Genomic DNA, 21272 nt, shown 5'->3' on the forward strand with positions numbered 1-21272 from the left:
TTTTATCTCTGTATAATAATGATAGTATAACACAAATGAGAGAACTTTGGATATTTTAACCGTAAGTTGAAATTGTAAACGGTTAATTGTCCCAAATGAAGCAATCATAAGTAGTACTATGAGAATAGATCAACTGTAGACACCCTTCATCAGCGAGTTTCGTTACTGACATTTTGCCTTTTATTTACCACCAATTTCAACTGCGAGACATCTCTTATGGAAATGTATAGTGAGGTGTCTCATACGTTTCTCCCCCTTCAAAACTGGTCAAAACTACTGGTTGGAATGATTTTAATATATTTTTTCACTGAAATATACTTGCAGATTAATTATAATGGAAATAAACATTCTTGTAACAATACATTTTTTACACAATCAGTGGCATATGAAGTAAGCCTTAGAGCATCTGAGAGAAAGTTGACAAAATAATGTTTGAACTATGTCTTAATATGGCTCCATTTTTTGAAGTCTCGTAACGTCACGAAAGGCATCTTTTCGACGTTGAGCCATCTTTTCAAGATCGAAAGACATAGCATAGGGTATCTTTCAAACGTCTTTCTGACGATTGTCGGTCTTGCCCAGCAAATAAAAACGAATTGAATCGAAGTGAAAAAATACGTCTCACAATATGCCATTCTGTATTTGCCGAAGTCTCGAATTTACTAGCACTAATATTAATTCTCTATTCTTCACTATTCTTTACAACGAATTACAAATCAATCTTTGTACATTCTCGCGAATGCGTCAATACATTCAAATCCGCATTCAAAAATAAATTATAAAATTATTATAAATTATAATATTATTCATCAACGATATAGTTTTTACCTCTTTGTCTAGCAATATCCTTTTATTCGCCGATGACATTAAACTTTTTATGAAAACTTGTAACCTATCTGACTCCATCAAGCTGCAAGACGATCTTAGTGCAATAATGAGCTGGTGCAATATGAATAAATTAGGGCTAAACCTTAGTAAATGTAAATCAATGTCCTTCGCTCGAGGCTCTTACATTGTTCATGAGTACACACTAGGTGGCTCTCATCTTTGTTCACGGGTTGATTCAATTAAGGATCTTGGGATCCTATTTGATTCTAGTCTGTCTTTTGCACTTCATATTGATCATACGTAGGGCCGAAAAGTTGTGGTTTTTTATTGTTCGGAACAAACTATGTTTTAAGGACTGGGAAACCATCCGTTATCTGTATATGACTCTCGTTAAATCTGTCCTAATGTACGGCTTCACAGTTTGGCGTCCTTACTACAAAAATGGCATTTATGTGATGGAACGTCTTCAGCACAGAGCTCTGCGTTATATGTCAGCTAAGGCCTTGTCCCCTATGCATAAGTTTGATCACGACTACCATTAAGTTGCTGTTAAATTTAGTGTTCCTTCCATCCTCTCATCTATGGAGATTGTTGACTTGCTGTTCCTTTTTAAGGTTATGTCCGGGAATATTCTATCTGTTGAGTTGCGAGGGCTCATACCTACTCGGTCTGAAACTTATGCGACTCGGAGTCCTGACCTTTTCTACCCTAGAGTGGGACGTGCTCGCTTTTTCGACTGTGAGCCCGTCTTTCGTATGTGTACTCTGTACAATAATTGTTCTTTCATTTTGCCCGACTTGTATGATTTTTCGTTAAGCGTTCGTCGTGTGACGTCGTTATTGAAATCTAAGTTTTGGAATTTTTATTCTTAAGTTTTGCTTCATTCTTTTATCAAGGTTAAAATTGGTTGTAACAGCGGATATTGATCGTATTTGATTACTTATAAGTGTAATGCATATGTATCTTTTTTTTTCTTCTTCAAAAAGGCTGCGGCCGTATAAGAAATAAATAAATAAATAAATAAATAAAAAGATTCCTATTCACTCAGAATATACGTTATGTGAATTCCGCTGTATACGCATCATGGTATTACGTTCTCGAGCCCTCACACTTGAACAAATTCTAACCGAGGGCAAATAAAATATGTTTATCTGTATTCTCAATTTTTGATTGAATGAAGAATGATTCCCATCTGTGTGAGTTATTCCAGTAGACAAATTCGTGATGGAAGTTTACGTGCAGGTACCGTCAGTGGTCACCAGGTGGCCAGTACGTACTTAGCAATCCCACAATGAAATACGCGCGCCAATATAATACTTTCGATGCAAAACTGATTTCTGGAACATAGTAGTTTCGTACTGATGATTGAGCAGCTCAGTGGTCAGGATTTATAAGTTTATCGGTAAATTACCTCCAGTCAACTAGTTCTAATCCAACCAATTTAAAGGAAGAATAAAAAATATAGACTACCATGTGTACCGAATAAAAGAAGGTAAGACTATACATTTTTTTGTCCTGTGCAATCGCAATTCGGAAATCGAAAACGAGATTCATGAAAATTGAAGTTTGTAATTCTTTTTCAATATTCTTTTCATTCGCTGCATGTGCTGTCCAGGCATATCATGAAAATTAATGTTCTTGTAAGACCTGCAGTGTTATTGCGTGTATTCTACATTATCTGCTTCTAATCATGTTTGATAAAATTTACATAATACGGGGTTAATGTCAGTTGTATTGGCGGAGTGCAGTTTCCGTACGAATTGTCGCAAAGACTGCAATGCCACATACGTCCCGAGAACTTTGTAAAATACTTATTGTTAGATTAAACATAGATTTGATATTTCATACCGAGAGGTAGGGACAAATTACGCAGTACGCCAACCACGCTAAAGTGTGGGGACGCCAAGTGTCTGAAGGTTTTGTTTTGAAAATTTTTTGAAGATACTCATTAACAACTCGCATAACGAGTTCAATATGAAAATGTAGCAAACAATGTTACCACGAGCATAACCCTCTGTAATATGAGTAAATAATAGGCGTCTCGTTCAAACGTTTTTCTTTCGGGTTGTCACTTTGTTAGGAGCATAGTCTAAGGAATAACGTGTGCTCGATAGAGGACCAATTTTCGTATAAAGTCGCGGTTCCGCTAGTTCACGTCACGGCAAGCCATTGTGAGCTTGTAGCGCAGGCGCATGCACGCGTACAAAATACAACATAACCTCAACTACACGTTGATAAACGCTTAAACCATGGAGACTAGAGTAAAGGAGTGGACACAGCGTGCTTCAGAAATGTACACGAAATCCCGGCCTAAAACGGCAGCGCTGCGATCAAAAAGATCGTAGTCATATATATACATATATATATATGTCGGGGTGAAGCCTCGGAAAGGCGGAGAGGATGTAGGATTTGCATTACGTGGATTGCTCATTGTAAAAAGCGTGATGATCCCAACACGTCCGGTCAATTCGCTTGCTTTTCCGTGACTGTCGATTTCATCCAAGCGTTGTTATAAACAAACCATTTGTTTGTTCTATATTCGAAGCATGTTGAATAACGCTTGACGCTTGATACGGCGGACTCATTCAAAATTCAAGTTTTGCATTCACTTGATGATGCATCCTCTTTATTCTTCTCCGACATATATATATATTTAGATCAGACACACTGTTACTACTTATTTCCTAACCTCAATGTGTCAAAATTCGTGCAGTGTTTATGTTTACATGTGTAAAACTTTTTGTTATTAATGTGCAGTGTTAATTAATTTATTATGTTTATTAAAATAGGTGTATCAAATTTTGTTGAATAAAAATAAGCTGAAACATTAGGAATCTGTAATCTATCATTTTCGCGTAATGAATCGAGAGAAGCTCAGGACAATTTTGTCCTCTTATTTTATGAAAAAAAAGTATGTGTCAGCTCCGACGCACGACTGGAGTTTACTCCTTACGAACGATAATTATGATATATTCGAATAGAAAAAGAGGGTATGAAATGATAAGAGAAACTAACATATATCTGTAATTATTCGGCTTATTTACATTACTTCAAAAATTTCCATATTTTGAGTGCATATTCGTAATAAGTGACCGCAAAAACCCCCGAGTACCAACTTTCTTTCCCGTCAAACGACTTTTTACATTTTCGGTCCGCCATATTGGATCCACCATCTCGAATTTGTAACTCTTGAGTGCAGATTTGTAATTAGCGACCCCGAAAACCCCCCGTGTACCAACTTTCGCTCTTGTCAAACGACTTCTGCGTTTTGGTCCACCATATTGGATCCGCCATTTTGAATTTTCAACTTTTGAGTGCGGATTCATAATCATTGACTTCGAAAACCCCTGAGTACGAACTTTCGCTCTCGTCCACGGTCTTACGTACAGGTCTGGTAACTCCGGCATTTTTGAGTGGTAGGGGGTGTCACCGTTAGTGAGGCACACGGTCTTGTTTCCTATCTATCCGCTAGGGGCGCCATTGGCCCGGGGTATAATAGATATAGATATATACCAATAAGATAACCTGCTCATCGAAGTTTTTGACAGTTCATAACTCAGTGTAAAGTGTGTAAACGGTGTAAAAAATTAAGGATTGTTGATTCCGAAAAATCAGCTGTTCGGATCTGATTAATGATTTGCTCATCCCGAGGGGGCAGCGCTGCAGACGGCGAAGACGAGAACCACGGTTTTGCCTCATTATCTGAGTCATTCCCCACCCTACTAGTTTCCGGATCTGTACGTAAGACCGTGCTCTCGTCAAACGACTTTTTACGTTTTGGTCCGCCATATTGGATCCGCCATATTGAATTTACAACTTCCGAGTGCGGATTCGTAATCAGCGACCCTGAAAACCCCCGGGTACCAACTTTTGCTCTCGTCAAATGAGTTTTTGCACGTTTGGTCCGCCATATTGAATCCGCCATCTTCAATTTTCAAATTTTGAGTGCAGATTCGTAATCAGCGACCCCAAAAACCCTCGAGTACAAAGTTCAAGTCGATAGTAAGTACGGAAAAATCTGTGCCGCTAAGGGTTAATATAAGTAATGAAAATAATATATAAATATAAAATATATTAAAGCAATTAATCAAAAATAATAAAAACACTAAATAAAAGATTTAGTTGTTCGTATTTGAAATGTATATTAGTCATAAATGTAAACGATAAGCTCACCAATTAACCGCATCCATGTGTTTTTCGGATTCTTCTTCATTATCATCTAAATCAATTTCTTCCATATTTTTAAATATTTTGACGTGATAACGTCACGTCTTATAAATTCATACGCAGGCACACAGCGCACACGTGCAAACATACGCACACATTCAACTCTCAGACCAGAAGTAATGAACTATGCAGTGAGACTACGAAGCATCGCCCAAAGAGGAGACCCCGAGTATAGGATACGCTGTGTAATGTATTCCATCTCATTCTTTTGCACGTTCAATATATATGTTTGTCTCTTTCTATGACGCCTCAAGTTTTCGTGTTACACTTGATCTTACTCCTCATATAATTTCCGTACCGGGCCCTATAACTCGAATCGTTTCTTAAGGAGTAAACTCCAAAAAGTTTCGACAATTCTTGAAATAGTCTCCTTAACCTCCAATATACTATCATTTAGGTGCGTCACTTTTCATTCTACTGCGAAAGCGCGGATCGGTCACTTTCATCGTGTGGACTAAATTTTATTACTATATCTACGATCTTTTCGACCCATGCGATGCTAGTGGCAGAGCGAAGAACTAATTGAAGGACGGGTTTTTGAGGACGCCGTTACTACTTATTCCCCTATGCTGTGTCCACTCCTTTACTCTAGTATCCATGGCTTAAACAAACGTGGTGGGTCACGCATTGCGTTGAATCGCATCGTTTCACGAATATAATTGATATGTTCAATTGATTGGTTAAAGACTGTAAGAATCGTGACGAGACCTGCAGAGGTAAAAGTATCCGCATTTCCACTATGCGTGGAACGAAGAATTTAGTCTGCGTTTCATGTGTAACGTTCTAATCTACTTCAAAATATTTAACAGTTTTTAATTGACCGCTTGTCGTAATGCCAACTGTTAGAACTTTTTTATTGGTTCGTCTGAAAAGTTGCGCCGTAGAACACCCGACTGCTTAGGCTGGATTTTCACGGGCAGCGAAATGCCGCGGCAGCAAGCATCGCGATGCTGTGACAGCGGAAAAATTACCGCGGCCGTATTACAGAGATGAGTGCGCTGGCGACACATTTTGGCTTTCACAGGGTCAAGCTACTTGCTGTCGCAGCATTTTGCTGTCCGTGAAAATTCAGCCTATAGCAACATTAGAACGCACTTGTGCAACGGCGATTTTCCCAACTCGTGTATATCTATATTAAAATTAATATGAAAAGCTCACTATATGATGGTGAAGATTATGCCTATAAGTCTATGACAACACTTCACTCATGTTTTGCATTGAATTATTTAAGCTAAACAAACCAATGGACTATCAGTGGTATTTTCAAAACGTATTTCTCCAAATCACAGAATAGGAAAACCAATTGTCCTTAAATGGGTTTATAATGCTATTTTCGTATTGTTTCAGTGACTAATGTTCCTATTTCGTTGAATTACTCTATGTAAGAATATCATGTGCAAATACTTTGACCCTGAGGTTTGGTGAAGTTTACATGTGGATCATTGCAAAAGTGAAAAAGAACATGGCAATATACTAAGCAGAGTACTGAAAATTTTGTCTTGTGTTGAAAAAAAATAACGTTTAAAACTACCTTCACACGGGTTCTTTACTACGTGTCATTGGAGTGGAAATTGCGATTTCTATTATCATTGGTGCAGTGCCTTTTGTTATCCTAATTTATAAGAAATGTTTCTTCATATTTTAAGCAGTACCTCTTGCTATTTTCATTTATAAGAAATTTTTCGTTATTTAAACACAAGCCAAGTTACCCAGAGCTTGAAGATCAAAGTAAAAGCACTCTGGGATAATTCTAACTCAATTCACTTGGTAAAGGGACCAAAACACGACGAAAATCCACTTCATTTGTTCCAGAATACGTTTACATTTTCATAATTTGTTTGGAACCATTAAAGAATCAAGGATGGTAGATATTCCTGGTATAGTACAACAGCTGTTCATGTCCAATAGGCACCCTCTGTATTGTGGCGCAGAGTACTATCGGTATACCGTTTAGTATCTGCTAGATGATATATTGCATCCTAAAAACAAACGAATGATTGTACTTGTAATCAGTTTTCTCTCACGATACGAGTTCAAAAACATATACTGGTGAGTGACAACATGAGTAGTATTAAATCCAACGCCCATCGTTGCAGAACATCGCGGATCCGCTCGGAACGGAACGGCGCCGCACGGTATGGAAGTTTTAGTGTAATGCAGTAATGAGACCGTTAGGCATAAAACGATATAATTCCACTATAACTCGCACTTGTATGAGACCAGGTTTTTGACGATTACTATTCACAGCTGATCGCAATAATCGATGATAAATCGGTGAATCCTGTTTTTGAACATTTCAGATTGATAGGAATCAATAGGAATTGAACCTGGTATGATATACATTTTTTTTTTTTTTTATCAATTTCAAACCGAAATCTTCAGAAAAGGATTGATTCACGGATTTATCTTCGATTATTGGGATCCGCTGCGGATAGTAATCGCAAGAAATCTTTGGTCTCATGCATGTGAGTTATAACGGAATGGACTATATCGTTTTGCGCCTAACGGTCTTATTACTGTGTTACATTAAAAGTTCCGTACCGTGCGACACCGTTCAGTGTCGCGTGGATCCGCGCTGTTCCGCAACAGCGGGCCTTGGCCTTTAAGATTTACCTGTCTCTACTTGTATGATACGCGCCTGACATAGTGTATCTTAATGTTGGTAAATTTTTATCAAATTTTTCATTATTCACATTAATCTTAAATATTTTAGTTAACTTTATTTCAGTCTCTGAATCAAGTTATGTTACTTTCCTATTTGTACAATTGAAATTACAATTCGTAGTTATTTTAATTAGTCATAAACTGATCTTCCACTAGATAACATGTGCAGATCCCTCTTTCTAAGAAACTTTATAGCCTCAAACATTGATGCTGGTAGCCCGACAGGGACAATACGTTGACTGAAAACTGTTAAAGACGGTAACCCTAATGAGGTTTTGTCTGTCTTATGGGTTTGCGTATTGAACGGCTTCCGTAAATGAAAAAGCTACCGGATCGCTGATACGGTTTTATACGGCCCCAGGTTCGCTTATCTGCAAAGTACCAGTGATAAAAAAGTTGCTCGCGGGTAACCGTCTTTAAATTCTTCTGTCAATGGACAATTGATTGCTCTCACGTGAAATTCGCAAATGCGAAAATATCTTAAAAGTACTTCACGTACTTGGTTTTTGGTAGTAGCCACAAAAAACTTTGAAAATTTTTAAAATGATTCTCTTTTAACGCCTAGTGGATGTGAGTGACTTGTTCCTGTACAGAAAATTCAGCGGGAGCAATGAATATTTTGCAAAAAAAAATTCGAATAACCAAGCAGCCAGAATTTATACATTAGATTAAATTGTTTTGATATTGATTCAATCTTAAGAAATTAGTCTTACCGAGTCGATCTTGACAAAAACGTCCGTCATAGATAAGAGAAGATTGGCAGTTTTTGAGATTTAAAATGACCTCTTTGGCAATTGATGAAACTATTTCCGTTTCTGTTTTTACAAGTTCTTGAATTCTTGTTACAGTGACTTTCGTTAGAATATCATCAATGGTCAATTCATCTCTAAGTTCGAAGGTAATAGATTGCAGTAGTCGCAAGGAGAGGTGCTTCAGTTCAGCCGAAATTGAATCACTGAGGTATGGGCCAAGTATTTGACAGATACGAAGTTCTATCAAATATTGCAGGCCTGATTTATTTATACTGACATTGTACAAAAGCATCAAGATCAATCTAGATGGATATAAAATATTAGATTGAAATAGCATGAACAAAAATGTTCAGAAAAATTCATACTGATAGCATCACCGTGAGAGTGCACTGTTACTACACGCTCGATACTACACAAAATTATACCACATAAGATAGTCCGCAGAAAAATTATACTGTAGGAAATCAGTTTATACAAACATTATACTAAGTATACCACATTTCCGGTTTACCACTATACCATTAACTATACAAAATTTATAGTATAGAATAATTCTATGCAGTCTAATTTGTTTTGTGTTAGCGTGCATAAAGTAACTGTAAGCTCTCATAGCGATGACCTAAATGCTTGAAAGAAGTATGATAAAGAATTGACCAGTATCGAACGTTTCATCGTCAATTTCTTGATATTAATTACCTAGCATCAGTATGAAAACTGTCAAAAAGACATGTGTGAAAAAAGAAAGGTATCCAAGGCAGATACGGATGGAGTAATGAAATTTTTTTTGTGCTCACCATACTATGCCCTGCAATAATCATAATCTACCTTGCTAACGAGTTGCCCGTAGGTAACGGTACCACAGGCATCAGTTTTACCATCTTCTGCAGCAAATTTTTTCCATTTGGATGTGTAACCAAAAACTGACGACCTCCAGGGCTTGCCGATAGATTTGTCACGATACCACAAAGACCCTTTACAAATTGAAACTCATCGCTGTTCTCAGAGGGAAATACAGAACCATACGTGTTTATAAAGGAAACAAAGGTTCCATTTACAATGCACAAGAACTCCCCAAGTTTTGCCTGAAACTAGCGACTTACGATTATAACTAATCTTAAGCATCGCTGATAATTATGTCATGTACAATTTTATGGAGTTACAGCGCTTCCGTTTTTTTTTCCAAGAAGTATGAAGCAGTACTCACCTTGGATAGCCATAATTCTACAACATGAGGAAAGCGGGACGCATGCCATACCAAATTTCCTAGCACAGCTCCAAGGCTGGCACAAAATGTACTTTGATGCATTACCTAGAACAGGTGTAACCGGAGATGTAACCTTAAAACAGTCATATATCACCATGAATGGTTGCACAAGCTTTTTTTCTCATCACTGTCGTCAGATTAATCAATCCTAGACTCTTCTTCAATGCTGGTAACTCAACCTGGAATCAATTACTTGATTCCTCAGTCTGATAATCTCTTCCTGTGCTTGCTCCAATTGGTCCCGTTGCTCGAGCCACCGTTTGTATAGTTCGTTGTACAGAGGTTCTACATTGTCATAGCTATCCACTCCTAAGGAAAAAGAGCGGAGAGAAACGACAAGCTCACAAGTTGATTAATCAAATTGCTCGAAGACTATAAAATACCTTTCTTGAATACAGCCTGAGGTCCAAACATTGCAGTAACATCATCTTTCAAACCGAGAGTTCGAGACGTCACTTCTGCCCCATCTTCTCCAGGGTATGGATCAGCCATGGTCGTACTCGCCGAACAATCCACCGTAAAGTTATTCAAATTACGTCCGACCGTTCTCAGAACGGTGCCGATTTCGTCCTTCAAGTATTAACAATGCAACTACGTTATTAACACAATTGCGTAGAGAAAGCCGACAAAATATTTCCTTCCGACATATCTGTCACAAGGTAATGTGTAATTGTGTCAACTACGTACATATGTAAATAAGAATTGTTCCTGTTCTTCCATAACCTCGGGCTTACAAAGACTATCTCCTATTTGAGGCATTAAGGTTAATTCAGTATACACCGATACGAGATTTTGCAAAGTTGCTACAAGCTTCTACGAATTCCTTACAGACTCTTACAAACACGGGCTACTGGCCATGTTTACACTATTGGCCATACTTACCTGCTTACATCCATGCTGCGGGTGCGTTTTGCTGGCAGCACTGAAGTATTTCTATATTTCACATACTCTTTGGCTAGCAGCGATAAAAAATCCCTAGGACAGAGGCAGAGCTACCCACGAACTCGATAGCGAAAAAGAGATACAGATTGTTGACGGTACTGAGAGCTAATTTTGGAATGTACTCTCGATAAAGACTCACGTAGAGAATTAACTGATCAATGTAAAGAATCTAAGATATTCCTCTTAATACCATGCATACAAATAGTTGATTTCACATATTCCCGGATACGTGCTGAAATGTACTGCCAGTACTGCCGAGTGTGACGTCACGTGGTCAACGGCCGATTGCGTTCTGTTTTGACTTTGGTCGCTTTCCCTCAAGCTCGCGCAGTCGTCACAGCCAAACCACCAAAAGTATTACTTCGCGAGCCAAAGACACTCTGGCACAGTGCTGGGCAAGGTGCGTAGATAGACGAGCAGACAAGGGAAGTCCTTTGCATGAAGAATTTTCCTAAGACCTTCCTTTGACCGCTCGTTTATCTACAGACCTTGGTGCTGGGGTACTGGTGGCAGACCTCTGGTGGCATGTAATATAGTTCCATACACAGCCACCAGAGTTCACTTTGGAATGAGCTTAGAACCCATTGGAGCCTACACAAGGAAACCGAACTGAAATGGGGCGAATTGACAAAATTTGTCGCCATGATCCTATATGTTTAGGATAAAATTATGGGTGTTTCCCGAAATATACTTGCAGTACTGTAAATACTGGCAACCGCGTTCCGAAATCGCGCCACAGCCTACTGCCGCCAGTCAGTGACGTCACGAAATTTGTGGTACAGATCAGTGGTTGCAGTACTTGAGAGATGGCCGCGTCCTCGGTGGCGTTGCAAAGTAGCCACGGACGTATATATTTCTTGCGTCCGTTAAAGTAGCGTTCGGATTTTACTGTGACTGGCAACTCGAAGTAAAAACGGAACGCTGTTCGCAGATGACTGCGTGACGTCACAGCCGGCAATACTAAAAGTATATTTCGGAACACACCCCATGAACATACGTACGGAGTTTTGGAGTTCCATTTCGTGTATGCCTATTGTCTATGTCCCATGTGGCAAATTTCGAACGGAAAGAATGCAAATTTGCGCTATTTCTAAGAATTAAATATTTATACTGTTTCATCATAATTTCATACGGTTAACATACAATAGAGCATTTCTATGTGAAAATACGTGCGTTATTTCATGAATTTGATTTTACGATATTTGATTAATCATCCACTGTTTAAATTATTCAAGCTTCTGTATTTTTTGGCGCGCCCAATAAATTAGAAAAAGGTAAAGTCACTATCTGCCTAATAGTTGCTATCTCTCTCAGTATGGTCGGCTATACGGTCAAACGTACGCGGTGCCCTTTCCATGTAGAGTTATTTTAGTGGGAGTCAATATCGGGCGCACATTTTGCCGGCACGCAGGCTGCAGTTTCGTCTTCTACTCTCTTACTTCCTGGTATCACCATTTTATTTTAAAAAGCGATAACGTCCAGCACGAGGCCAAGTCGAGGTAACCTTTCGCAGTTGAACAATCATGGACAAAGTCCATGCGGTCGCTTCTATCCCGCTCAACCGATTGTCTCAAGGCCGAGGCTCTTCCCTCCCGAGTACCGCTGCTTTTGGGTGTTGATCAGTAGAATTGTGCCGTAGCAAGTTGCATATAGTTGGATGAAGGTTTTCTTCAAAGTCAGTTTCATTTATCGGCTCGTTAGCATACTTTAAACTCATCCAGTGAAATCTGAACGAACAATGGCAAGCTATCATAAGCCGGAGTCAAAAACGATCCAAGAACTGAAGGATATCGCCACGAAGCTAAGAATTCATTCGGTTCGGGCGACCCAGATAACTAAAAGCGGGTACGTAACATATAGTTTGCTTATCAAATTGGAGAACCTGTGAATAATTGGCTAAAATCGACCACGCTATTTGTGGGTCAAGCATTGGTAGCCACTATCCGACCACTGCAATACGAACAGCAGCTCGTTCACGGCATGGGTCTGATGATTTGCTTTATTATTTTTACCGTGGGGCAAATTCGTCTATGCGACCGATATATAGCGGCCACAGAAACCGTATTGGTGGCTTCCGGCGATTCTAGGAAGTTATTGGCTGTGCAAAGCAGACCTGCTGCTGTTACGACATAAGATGATTTTTATTCACCAGTGATTGCAGCTAGCCGCTGCCGGGCGCATGTGATTGGTCACCTTCTATTATAGACGAACATTTATTCGCTCAGAGACCAACTACTAGCAACCCGGTTGGATAATTGAACATCAGCTATAAGCTAATTTCTCTGATACATTAGAGCCAAAAGCGGTTGCGAATACTTCCGTGTGTAGAATCACATTACGTATGTACGAATACATACAATATAAGTCTTGATTAAATCAGCGTGCCATGTCATAGCAGTAAAATATTATCACAAACCTTATCAGATTATCACAGCAAGTTTTTACGCATTGTCACGAAACACGTGATCCATCGAGGCGGGAATTTGTGCCAATATTATTTCTATATAGGGTGTCCCATTTTCAGCGCAATAGTAAAATGTGTCAATAACGATGAACTTCATGGCAAAATGTTTTAGACAACTGTAGGATTTGAAGGAGACGGTGTTGCCATTAATCTCGGTGAATAAAACAGAAAGAATTTGGAATCACCTTGAATATTTTGATGTGGAAAACCATAGCTTTTACATTTTTTTTAACTTCAGTCCAAATTCAACCCAAAACTAGGTTACACCTAGTAGCCGTAGTGAACCTACCGTGCTTAAAAAATCCGACATAGACTATCGGATCTCTGTCGGATTTTTTCAGCAGAGTATTGAAGTTGAATTTGGTCAGAAAGGAGAGGTTCCCGAGTCTTATCTTGAGTACACCCTGGAAAATTCAGATTTTAATCTAGAACCATTTCACAGATTATTTGGTCTAGCTGACGGATCGTACAATAGACCAATTCCTACATCCCTGTTCGATAAGATATGTATAAATTAATAAAAACTTATTATTTGCAAAAACCAAGACTTATATTTTCACTAAAGTGACGGAAAATAAAACTTTCCAGTTAATTTCAAAAAAGCACAATCGTCGCGATTTTACGAAATAATCCATACAAATATTGGGAGGAAAATGCGTTATCAATACCTATTCAGAAAAAAAGTTATTATTGCAAATAAAAAGTTACCGTTCACGTGTGTCCTCTATTGGTTAAACATAGGGTCAATTCCAGGTGGAATTGCGTATTAACATCAACATTATTCGTAATAAAACCGTTAATGTATTCACCCTGGAAAGTTCTAGTTTTATATTTCGGAACAACTTGGAGGGATTCTGAGAAAACGATTCAAATTGAATATTCGTTCCCTAAAACTCATTCCTCAAGCATTAGTTCCCTAAATAACTCATAACTCAAAACGCGTAGTTGATTCAGGCAAACATTTAACCCAGTTAACGTTGCAAATAAAACGTTATCGTTTACGCGTGTCGGCTATCGGTGAAACGTTTGGTCATATCCGGGTGGAATTAAGTCTTAAAAAACTGTTAATGTGTACCGTAGAAGGTTCTAGTTTGATATTCCGGAACGACTTGGAGAGATTTTCAGAAATCGATTCCAATTGAATATTCGTCTCGTATACATACAACTCATTCCTCCGCTGGTTGCAAATATTTGCAGGGTAACAACTATATCGTAAATTTCGCAGGATAATCTCGATTTGCTACAGTAACAGCTAATACGAAATTCTATATTTCACCGGATAAACTCTTGGCCTTTGTTCTGCACGATGACCCGGCTTAGCTTGATTATCAGTATATGCATAAGCGCATATAGTTATAATCGAAATAACCGAGGATGTGATGTGTAAAATTCAATAATCGTTTTTCTCATTTCCCTCTTTGAAGCGCCCAGTTCTAAGATTTATCGTTTATTTGAAGAATCGTTTATTAGAATGGCATAATTAGTACAATGCAGAATCATAAAAAATGGAGCTACTGCTCATGCTTTTAAGGCCTTCAAGGCCTTCAAGGTCGACGCTCACAGAATGCTACAAGCCATAGGCCACCCATTTAAGCAGAATGCGGCAGCGTTAACACAATTCCGCTACAGCTTCTGCATTTTGCTTACGGCTCGATTTTTCCCGGCAGCATCCTGTTGCCGGAATATTTTGCGCCGAGTTTATGATGAAAGGGAATGGTAATAAAATAGCGGAGGGTAACGCTACCTGGTGAGTGCTGAGTGAGTGTCACCCATTTAATTGGCATTATTCCTATTGTTCAAGAACTATGAGGCAGCAAAATATTGCAGCAGCATTTTGCTGCTCGTGAAAATCTAGCTGCTTCAACCTAGAGGGCCTAGACTGTGATTCAACTCAACGACTTCCGTAATATTTATTACACTATTATCGTGACGATTATGTAACTTATTGCGTGTAAAAATAGGTGGCGTCGTTTAACCATCTCTTCCATTTGGGTACTGTTTTTTTTTTGCATCTACGGTCAAGGGTCGAGATAGCAAGCCGGCGATATAAGCGAAGCTCGTCGCCGCCGATGCTTCAGCTTGCGACTACGCATTGAACACTGCAGTTAGAGGGTCAGCGGACAACCGTGGAGTTAGCCGATTAATTCTAAAGTTAATTGAAAATGGTGAAAGAAATTGATACGCAAAAGCTCTACGATGTGGCCAACTGGCTCAGGATTCATTCGGTCACAGCAACGCAGGCATCAAAAAGCGGGTATCTATCTGTAAAAATTACCTGCCCATCGAAAAACCTAACCTAACCTAACCCAACCTTACCGGGCTAACGCAGTTTTTGCGTACGTGGTATAATCCTAGCGTCCCAGGGTAGTTTGGCCATTAGTCATTCTGTAGTTAGAACATGGTCCACTCTTAACCTTTGGTTCATCTTCACCTAGCGTTACAATCGTAGTCAATTATTCCATTTCCCCCTAATATTCTACAACTGATCGTGAGGCCAATGTTCACAGTCCAAGGCTCTTGGTCCTGAGGCTTGACTTATCATTATTATTCTGAAAATGAGTCTTTATAAATCATATGCAAAATCGAAAAAGTTTCCTCATACCATGTATGCATTAAAAATTATGAAGTGTCTATTCGATCTACATAGTGAACCTTCACACGACACTGGAAACTCCGTCCATGCCAAATGTTCGATTGTCTCGAATTTTTCGTACAAAATTAGTATCCAAATAAATAACTTTTTTTAACCAAAATGCTTTGTATTTCCCTCCTTGTTGACTAAATTTTCAAAATAATTTTCTTCGGGTTTCTTAAACTCATTTTGAAGTTAGAGGATGAATCCATGTCGTTGCCTTGCCAGAATTTGCAAATTATCTTTTGATCATTCGAAAAAAATATTTGTAAGTTGCTAATTTTTAAAATGTATTACAGAAAGAGTGAATTTTTGAAGTGAAAACTTCTTTAGTGCCACTGGTGAAAACTTCTTCAGCGTGGTAGTGATTTGAAACTCGATGAAATAAAATGAAACTATTATCGATGTAACGAAATGAAACACCTATCGATGAAACAATCAATTATTCCATTTCTGATACTGCATGCTCCTCATTCTCTTGCAGTCTAGTTTCTGAAGGTTTCACTTCTACCACGTGTTAACTGCGCTCATGTTTTTGTTTTTTTTTCAATTATCTGGCCAAAGCTATTACACAGACGCATCTTTTATCATCAATATAAGATCAGGCTAAAATTTATTTAGCAAATACAACAGAATTGCGTTGGTATTTCCTGGCTTCTCCTTCACTGTTTTGATTGGAGTCGTGCGTCTGACATCGCACTGAAGTGCCCTAATCAAATAGCAAGCCACCTTATATTTCAACTAGGCACCAACCTTTAAATTAAACTGTATCTTATAAGCTCTGACGATTTTGATTTGTATTTGCAAAAATCTTCAAATTTACCCAAGATTCTTTGTAATCCTACTATAGACATCCAACATCATGCTCATCTATGGCAGAGATCATGTCTGTCCTTTTCTTTCACACAATGCGCTACAAGGTCTCTGCTCCTCGTGATGTGAACAACGATAGATTCGTTTTAAGCAAAGGGCATGCTGCACCGATTTTATACGCCGGTAAGTGATTGCAAATTATCAAAATCCCAATTGGGAATGTTACTAAATTACGGTAGGTAAGAGTTTCAAAAATGTATCTATGTACGTGTCAATAACGATTGTGATAATTCACAGCTTGGGCAGAGGCAGGTTTATTTCCTACAAGTGAACTTTTGAATCTCCGAAAATTCAACAATGACCTAGAAGGACATCCGACTCCTAGATTGAACTTTATTGACGTTGGAACTGGGTCTCTTGGACAAGGGCTGTCTGTCGCTGCTGGCATGGCTTACGTTGGCAAGAATTTCGACAAGTCTAGCTACAGGTAACTTTTCCAACTAACCGAGTGACACTTTTATACAGTATCAGTTGAGCTTGGAAATCAGGCAAAATTTAGAGAATTTGATATATTATTGACGCTAGATGCCCTACATTTCTTAGTTGAATACGTTGCAAGATTTCTAAAGTTTTGCAACACACTCTCAGTAAAGAACCTCATTTTTTAATAAGATCTTTTGTAATTTTGTTGAATGATCTCTGAAGAATTTAGAACATCAAAGCGAATGATTTTTTCTTAGTAAATCTATCTACTTGGTTGAAGAAGTTTAATTTACTGCGCTGAGGTTTGTTGGTTTGGGAAGCGCATTTTTCCTAAGCTGAATAGCCTTCTCCAAGATACATGGTCTACGTTATCTTATTCATAGTTAATGAAATATTGCAGTTGTTATCATTTCTATGTTCAATTCATTCTTACCTGAAAAAAATCGATTATAATGATTTCATAGACCCATATGATTATGGGAACATTGCTCACAAAGTGGAAAACAAGAATTTTTCTGATAAGATTACCGTTATGTACCTAAGGAGACAAGTGTAACCAAACTGAAGGTCCACTTTACTTGTTAGGTATGCTTATTCAATAACTGGTGTTAATTATTACCAATATTAAAAATCATTTATTGAAAACATATATTTAGCGTTATAGAGTGTAGTGTAAGAGATTAATACACCAGTACTCGATTCAAGGGTGCAACAATTTCCTAAATTACCTGCTATTTTACTAATTATAGAATACTGTTGCATCCTTAGGCTCACAGATTCTGTATACCCAAGTTTATTGAGTTGAATATCTCCACGTGTTTTCATAATTTAGCATTGAGAAATGACCAATAGAGAATGTTAATGCTGATGTAATCCTGCATCAATAAATGGGTATTTCGATTCAATCACATTTTTTCTAACCTAAAGTATTTTCTTGTATACTTTTATGCACAAAACATAAAAAATTGAAAAGACACCAAAGGAATAATAAATTGTGCATTAAGGAGGCAAAGTAGGTTTGTTTTACGCCGAGTGTAAGTTTGGATTACGAATTGTAAGCATGCCTGTGTGTAAGCCTAAGACGAATATTGCAAATGCGTAAGGTGGAAAAGACTGCCACTGGAGTGCATACGACACTTTATATAAAACAAAGTATAGTTGAAAATTTTTTTTTATTGGGGAGTAAATAAAGAGTTTTTTCAGTAATAGGACATAAAAGTACTCACAATTGTATCGTTGCTAAAACGATTACTTTGAATGTGAACCACAGGCAACAAAAGACATGTAATCCATACTTGTGTTATATAAAACAAATTGTAGCAACATTAAAAATAGACTGAGCTCGATTGATTTTTCTGCTGGACAGCTTTGTTATCTGCAGAGTTGGATTATCAGTTTACTTGTTAGTCACTGAAGCAACCAAGATCTGTTTAATATATACACATTGTACATAGTAGCTAGTCTATACATCTATCTTATAATTATACTTACACTTTAAAGGGTGTACGTCCTAGTTGGAGATGGTGAATCTGCTGAAGGATCGATTTGGGAGGCACTTCATTTTGCTTCTTACTATGGGCTAGACAATCTTTGTGTAATATTTGATATAAACCGTTTGGGTCAAACACAAGCTACTTCCCTTGAGCATAACATGGAGGTTTATCGTGTGCGTTTAGAAGCTTTTGGGTTCAACGCTCTGGTAGTCGATGGCCACGACGTCGAGGAACTAGCTAAAGTACTAACACAATTTCCTATTGCTCTTTGTGGTGAATAGTCTTTTCTTGCAGATCCTAAAAAATACCCTGTCTTCTTTCATTTCACAGGTATTCCATGAAGCACAAAATACTCAAGGCCGTCCAACTGCAATCTTGGCAAAGACATTTAAAGGTCGAAACTTTCCCAACATTGAAGATGAACTCAATTGGCATGGAAAAGCTCTGGGAGCCAACGGTGATACCGTCATTCAGGTATGAAAAGATTACTGTTTTTTTTTTTTTAAGGAATTCAAAATTGTCGAAACCCATCCACGGGTTTCCACATTTCTTTATGTATACTATCTTATAATATACTATGTTGATTACTGGTGTCCTGTTCTAGCATCTAACTTCATTATTGAAAAATCCTGGTCCACTCGCTCTGCATCCGCAAAAACCCCTCGTCGCAGATGCACCAATCGTCGACATTAGTAATATAAAATTGAGCTCACCACCTAACTATAAATTAGGTGAAAAGATTGCGACACGTCTTGCTTACGGAAATGGCCTTGCCAAGGTAGATATATCGCAATTACATCACTTACTCTGTGATAAAAGTTGTAGTATTCTCATAACGTACCTTCATGTTTTTATTAGTAGCAACGTTATTATTGAACCAATACTTTTTCATGCAGATTGCAGCCAACAATTCCCGTGTGGTTGCTCTGGATGGTGACATGAGGACATCAACCTTTTCAGATAAAATCAGGACGGTCGATCCGTCGAGATACATAGAGTGTTTTATTGCTGAACAGAACTTGGTTGGAGTAGGAATTGGCATGGCTTGCCGTGATCGTACTGTTGCCTTTGTGTCGACGTTTGCTACCTTCTTCACGCGTGCCTATGATCAAGTGAGCTCTTATTCTAGTGAATGAATTCTACCTAACTGATTATCAGGAATCTGTAGCGTAACACGTTGATTGAACATGAGATATTGTAATTTATACGTTTTTCGTGTAATGTTATTTATTGCAGATTCGTATGGGTGCTATATCGCAAACCAACCTGAACTTTGTCGGCTCCCACGCCGGCTGTTCAATCGGTGAGGATGGACCTTCGCAGATGGGCCTAGAAGACTTGGCCATGTTCCGGGCGATACCTGGAGCTACTATTTTCTACCCATCTGATGCCGTTTCAACGGAACGTGCCGTAGAATTGGCCGCGAACACGAAAGGAATCTGTTTCATCCGAACTTCGCGTCCAGAAACACCTGTCATTTATAAGAACGACAAGGCACTAGCAATTGGCAAAGCTCAGGTTATCAAAACTTCAAGCAAAGATCAAGTGCTGATTATTGGTGCCGCGGTTACGCTAGTTGAAGCTATACTAGCTGCCGATGAACTTGCCAAGAGTGGAATCAACGTGCGTGTCATGGATCCGTTCACAATAAAACCAATTGATGCTGCCGGGATAATAAAAAATGCTCGCGAAACTGGCGGTAGGATTATTACTGTTGAAGATCATTATCCAGAGGGTGGTTTGGGCGATGCAGTACTCTCGGCCGTTGCTGGTGTGCGAGATATAATTGTGAAAAAGCTTGCCGTACCAGTTGTGCCTCGCTCTGGTCCAACAGCTGTTCTGCTCGATGCGTATGGTATCAGCAGTCGAAGCATTGTTACGGCTGTTCATGAAATACTGAAACTCTGAATATCTATTCCTAACGCTGAGAACTTGCAGTGCGAAGAGAAGTCTTTGCGCTAACAGAAGAATGTCTTCTTTCTTTCAACTACTTTCAGAACTGAATAATTTTGAAGCTCGGTAGGGGGATTCGCTAAATCAAAACTCTGATTTGCAGAGCCTGAAGACAAATTCAGACCAATGCTAACTTTTAAATACAGAAAGTGTTTTAGCAACGATATTCAGCATCAGTCTGCTCAACTATTTCGAGATGCATACAGCGCATGTTTCGTATTATAAATCTAACAATAAAGTGCAAATACCCCCGAGTCTGAACGCCATTCCGTCGTGCAATAATTTTCTTAATTTTTTCAACATTGCCAATTATTCCAAAAATTTACTCTATGTATAAAACAAACGTTCCAGCAATAATAAACAACACAGTAGTTTACTAGAAATAGTTGTTATTGGATGCACAAGTTGAATGGTAGGTTATTTTTATAAACTTGTTTGTAATTCCCCTCCCTGTTTCTTTAACCACCGACCTGTTTTTCAACCACAGAGCGTATCCGAAAAGGAAATAAAGTGTTCAAAGATCATTAACGTTTTTCGTTTTTAATTTGTCGCGCTCTCAATTTGAAAGGTCTGCGATCTTTACCGCGTGATTGTTTTTTAATGCAATGTGAGCAAATCGACTTTCAAAAGTTTCAAGCTCATGGCATTTCAGTCAAGGCTTGGACCAAATTTTCGCTAACACAGGGCGTTTATAGTAGTCACGCCTGCTGATTGGCCTTAAATTTTAGGGACGAACAGTATCTGGATCGAAAAATAC

At 38.5% G+C, this 21272-nt stretch overlaps 2 protein-coding genes across 9 annotated transcripts; one reads left to right on the forward strand and one right to left on the reverse strand.

Annotated features, from left to right (window-relative positions):
* Positions 1-6297: 6297 nt before the first annotated feature.
* LOC124219616 (heat shock factor 2-binding protein) lies at positions 6298-11191 on the reverse strand. Of its 6 annotated transcripts, XM_046627436.2 has the most exons (7): positions 10618-10861; positions 10423-10481; positions 10119-10305; positions 9676-9780; positions 9297-9559; positions 8433-8773; positions 7041-8090 (listed from the first exon to the last, which is right to left on the reverse strand). In XM_046627436.2, the coding sequence occupies exons 3-7, from the start codon at positions 10161-10163 to the stop codon at positions 7984-7986; spliced, it is 861 nt and encodes a 286-aa protein (XP_046483392.1). In that variant the 5' UTR covers positions 10164-10305; positions 10423-10481; positions 10618-10861; the 3' UTR covers positions 7041-7983. The 6 variants fall into 6 exon arrangements, with proteins under 6 accessions (XP_046483398.1, XP_046483392.1, XP_046483393.1 ...); XM_046627442.1 differs by lacking the exons at positions 7041-8090; positions 10618-10861 and adding an exon at positions 6298-7034 and having other exon boundaries at positions 10423-10611; XM_046627437.2 differs by lacking the exons at positions 10423-10481; positions 10618-10861 and adding an exon at positions 10868-11191.
* A 980-nt stretch (positions 11192-12171) lies between these two features.
* LOC124219613 (transketolase-like protein 2) lies at positions 12172-21039 on the forward strand. 3 transcript variants are annotated; one of them, XM_046627430.2, is made up of 9 exons: positions 12172-12522; positions 15165-15395; positions 16624-16769; positions 16884-17073; positions 18570-18804; positions 18893-19036; positions 19167-19340; positions 19459-19674; positions 19799-21039. In XM_046627430.2, the coding sequence occupies exons 2-9, from the start codon at positions 15304-15306 to the stop codon at positions 20468-20470; spliced, it is 1869 nt and encodes a 622-aa protein (XP_046483386.1). In that variant the 5' UTR covers positions 12172-12522; positions 15165-15303; the 3' UTR covers positions 20471-21039. The 3 variants fall into 3 exon arrangements, with proteins under 3 accessions (XP_046483386.1, XP_046483384.1, XP_046483385.1); XM_046627429.2 differs by lacking the exon at positions 12172-12522 and adding an exon at positions 14965-15044; XM_046627428.2 differs by lacking the exon at positions 15165-15395 and having other exon boundaries at positions 12173-12522.
* The last annotated feature ends 233 nt before the right edge of the window (positions 21040-21272 follow it).

This window comes from Neodiprion pinetum, chromosome 5 (genome assembly GCF_021155775.2).
Source record: "Neodiprion pinetum isolate iyNeoPine1 chromosome 5, iyNeoPine1.2, whole genome shotgun sequence".
Lineage (NCBI taxonomy): Eukaryota > Metazoa > Arthropoda > Insecta > Hymenoptera > Diprionidae > Neodiprion > Neodiprion pinetum.

What these genes read in the sequence shown, in the direction of transcription:
- LOC124219616 (XM_046627437.2), bottom strand. Translation starts at nt 10,163, where the DNA reads ATGATGTTACTGCAATGTTTGGACCTCAGGCTGTATTCAAGAAAG. An exon ending in TCAGGCTGTATTCAAGAAAG is followed by an intron (nt 9,781 to 10,118) that starts GTATTTTATAGT and finishes CACCTGTTCTAG; the next exon opens with GTAATGCATCAAAGTACATT. An exon ending in TTTTTGTCAAGATCGACTCG is followed by an intron (nt 8,091 to 8,432) that starts GTAAGACTAATT and finishes GGTACTTTGCAG; the next exon opens with ATAAGCGAACCTGGGGCCGT.
- LOC124219613 (XM_046627428.2), top strand. Translation starts at nt 12,416, where the DNA reads ATGGCAAGCTATCATAAGCCGGAGTCAAAAACGATCCAAGAACTGAAG. An exon ending in TGCACCGATTTTATACGCCG is followed by an intron (nt 16,770 to 16,883) that starts GTAAGTGATTGC and finishes GATAATTCACAG; the next exon opens with CTTGGGCAGAGGCAGGTTTA. An exon ending in ACGTCGAGGAACTAGCTAAA is followed by an intron (nt 18,805 to 18,892) that starts GTACTAACACAA and finishes TTCATTTCACAG; the next exon opens with GTATTCCATGAAGCACAAAA.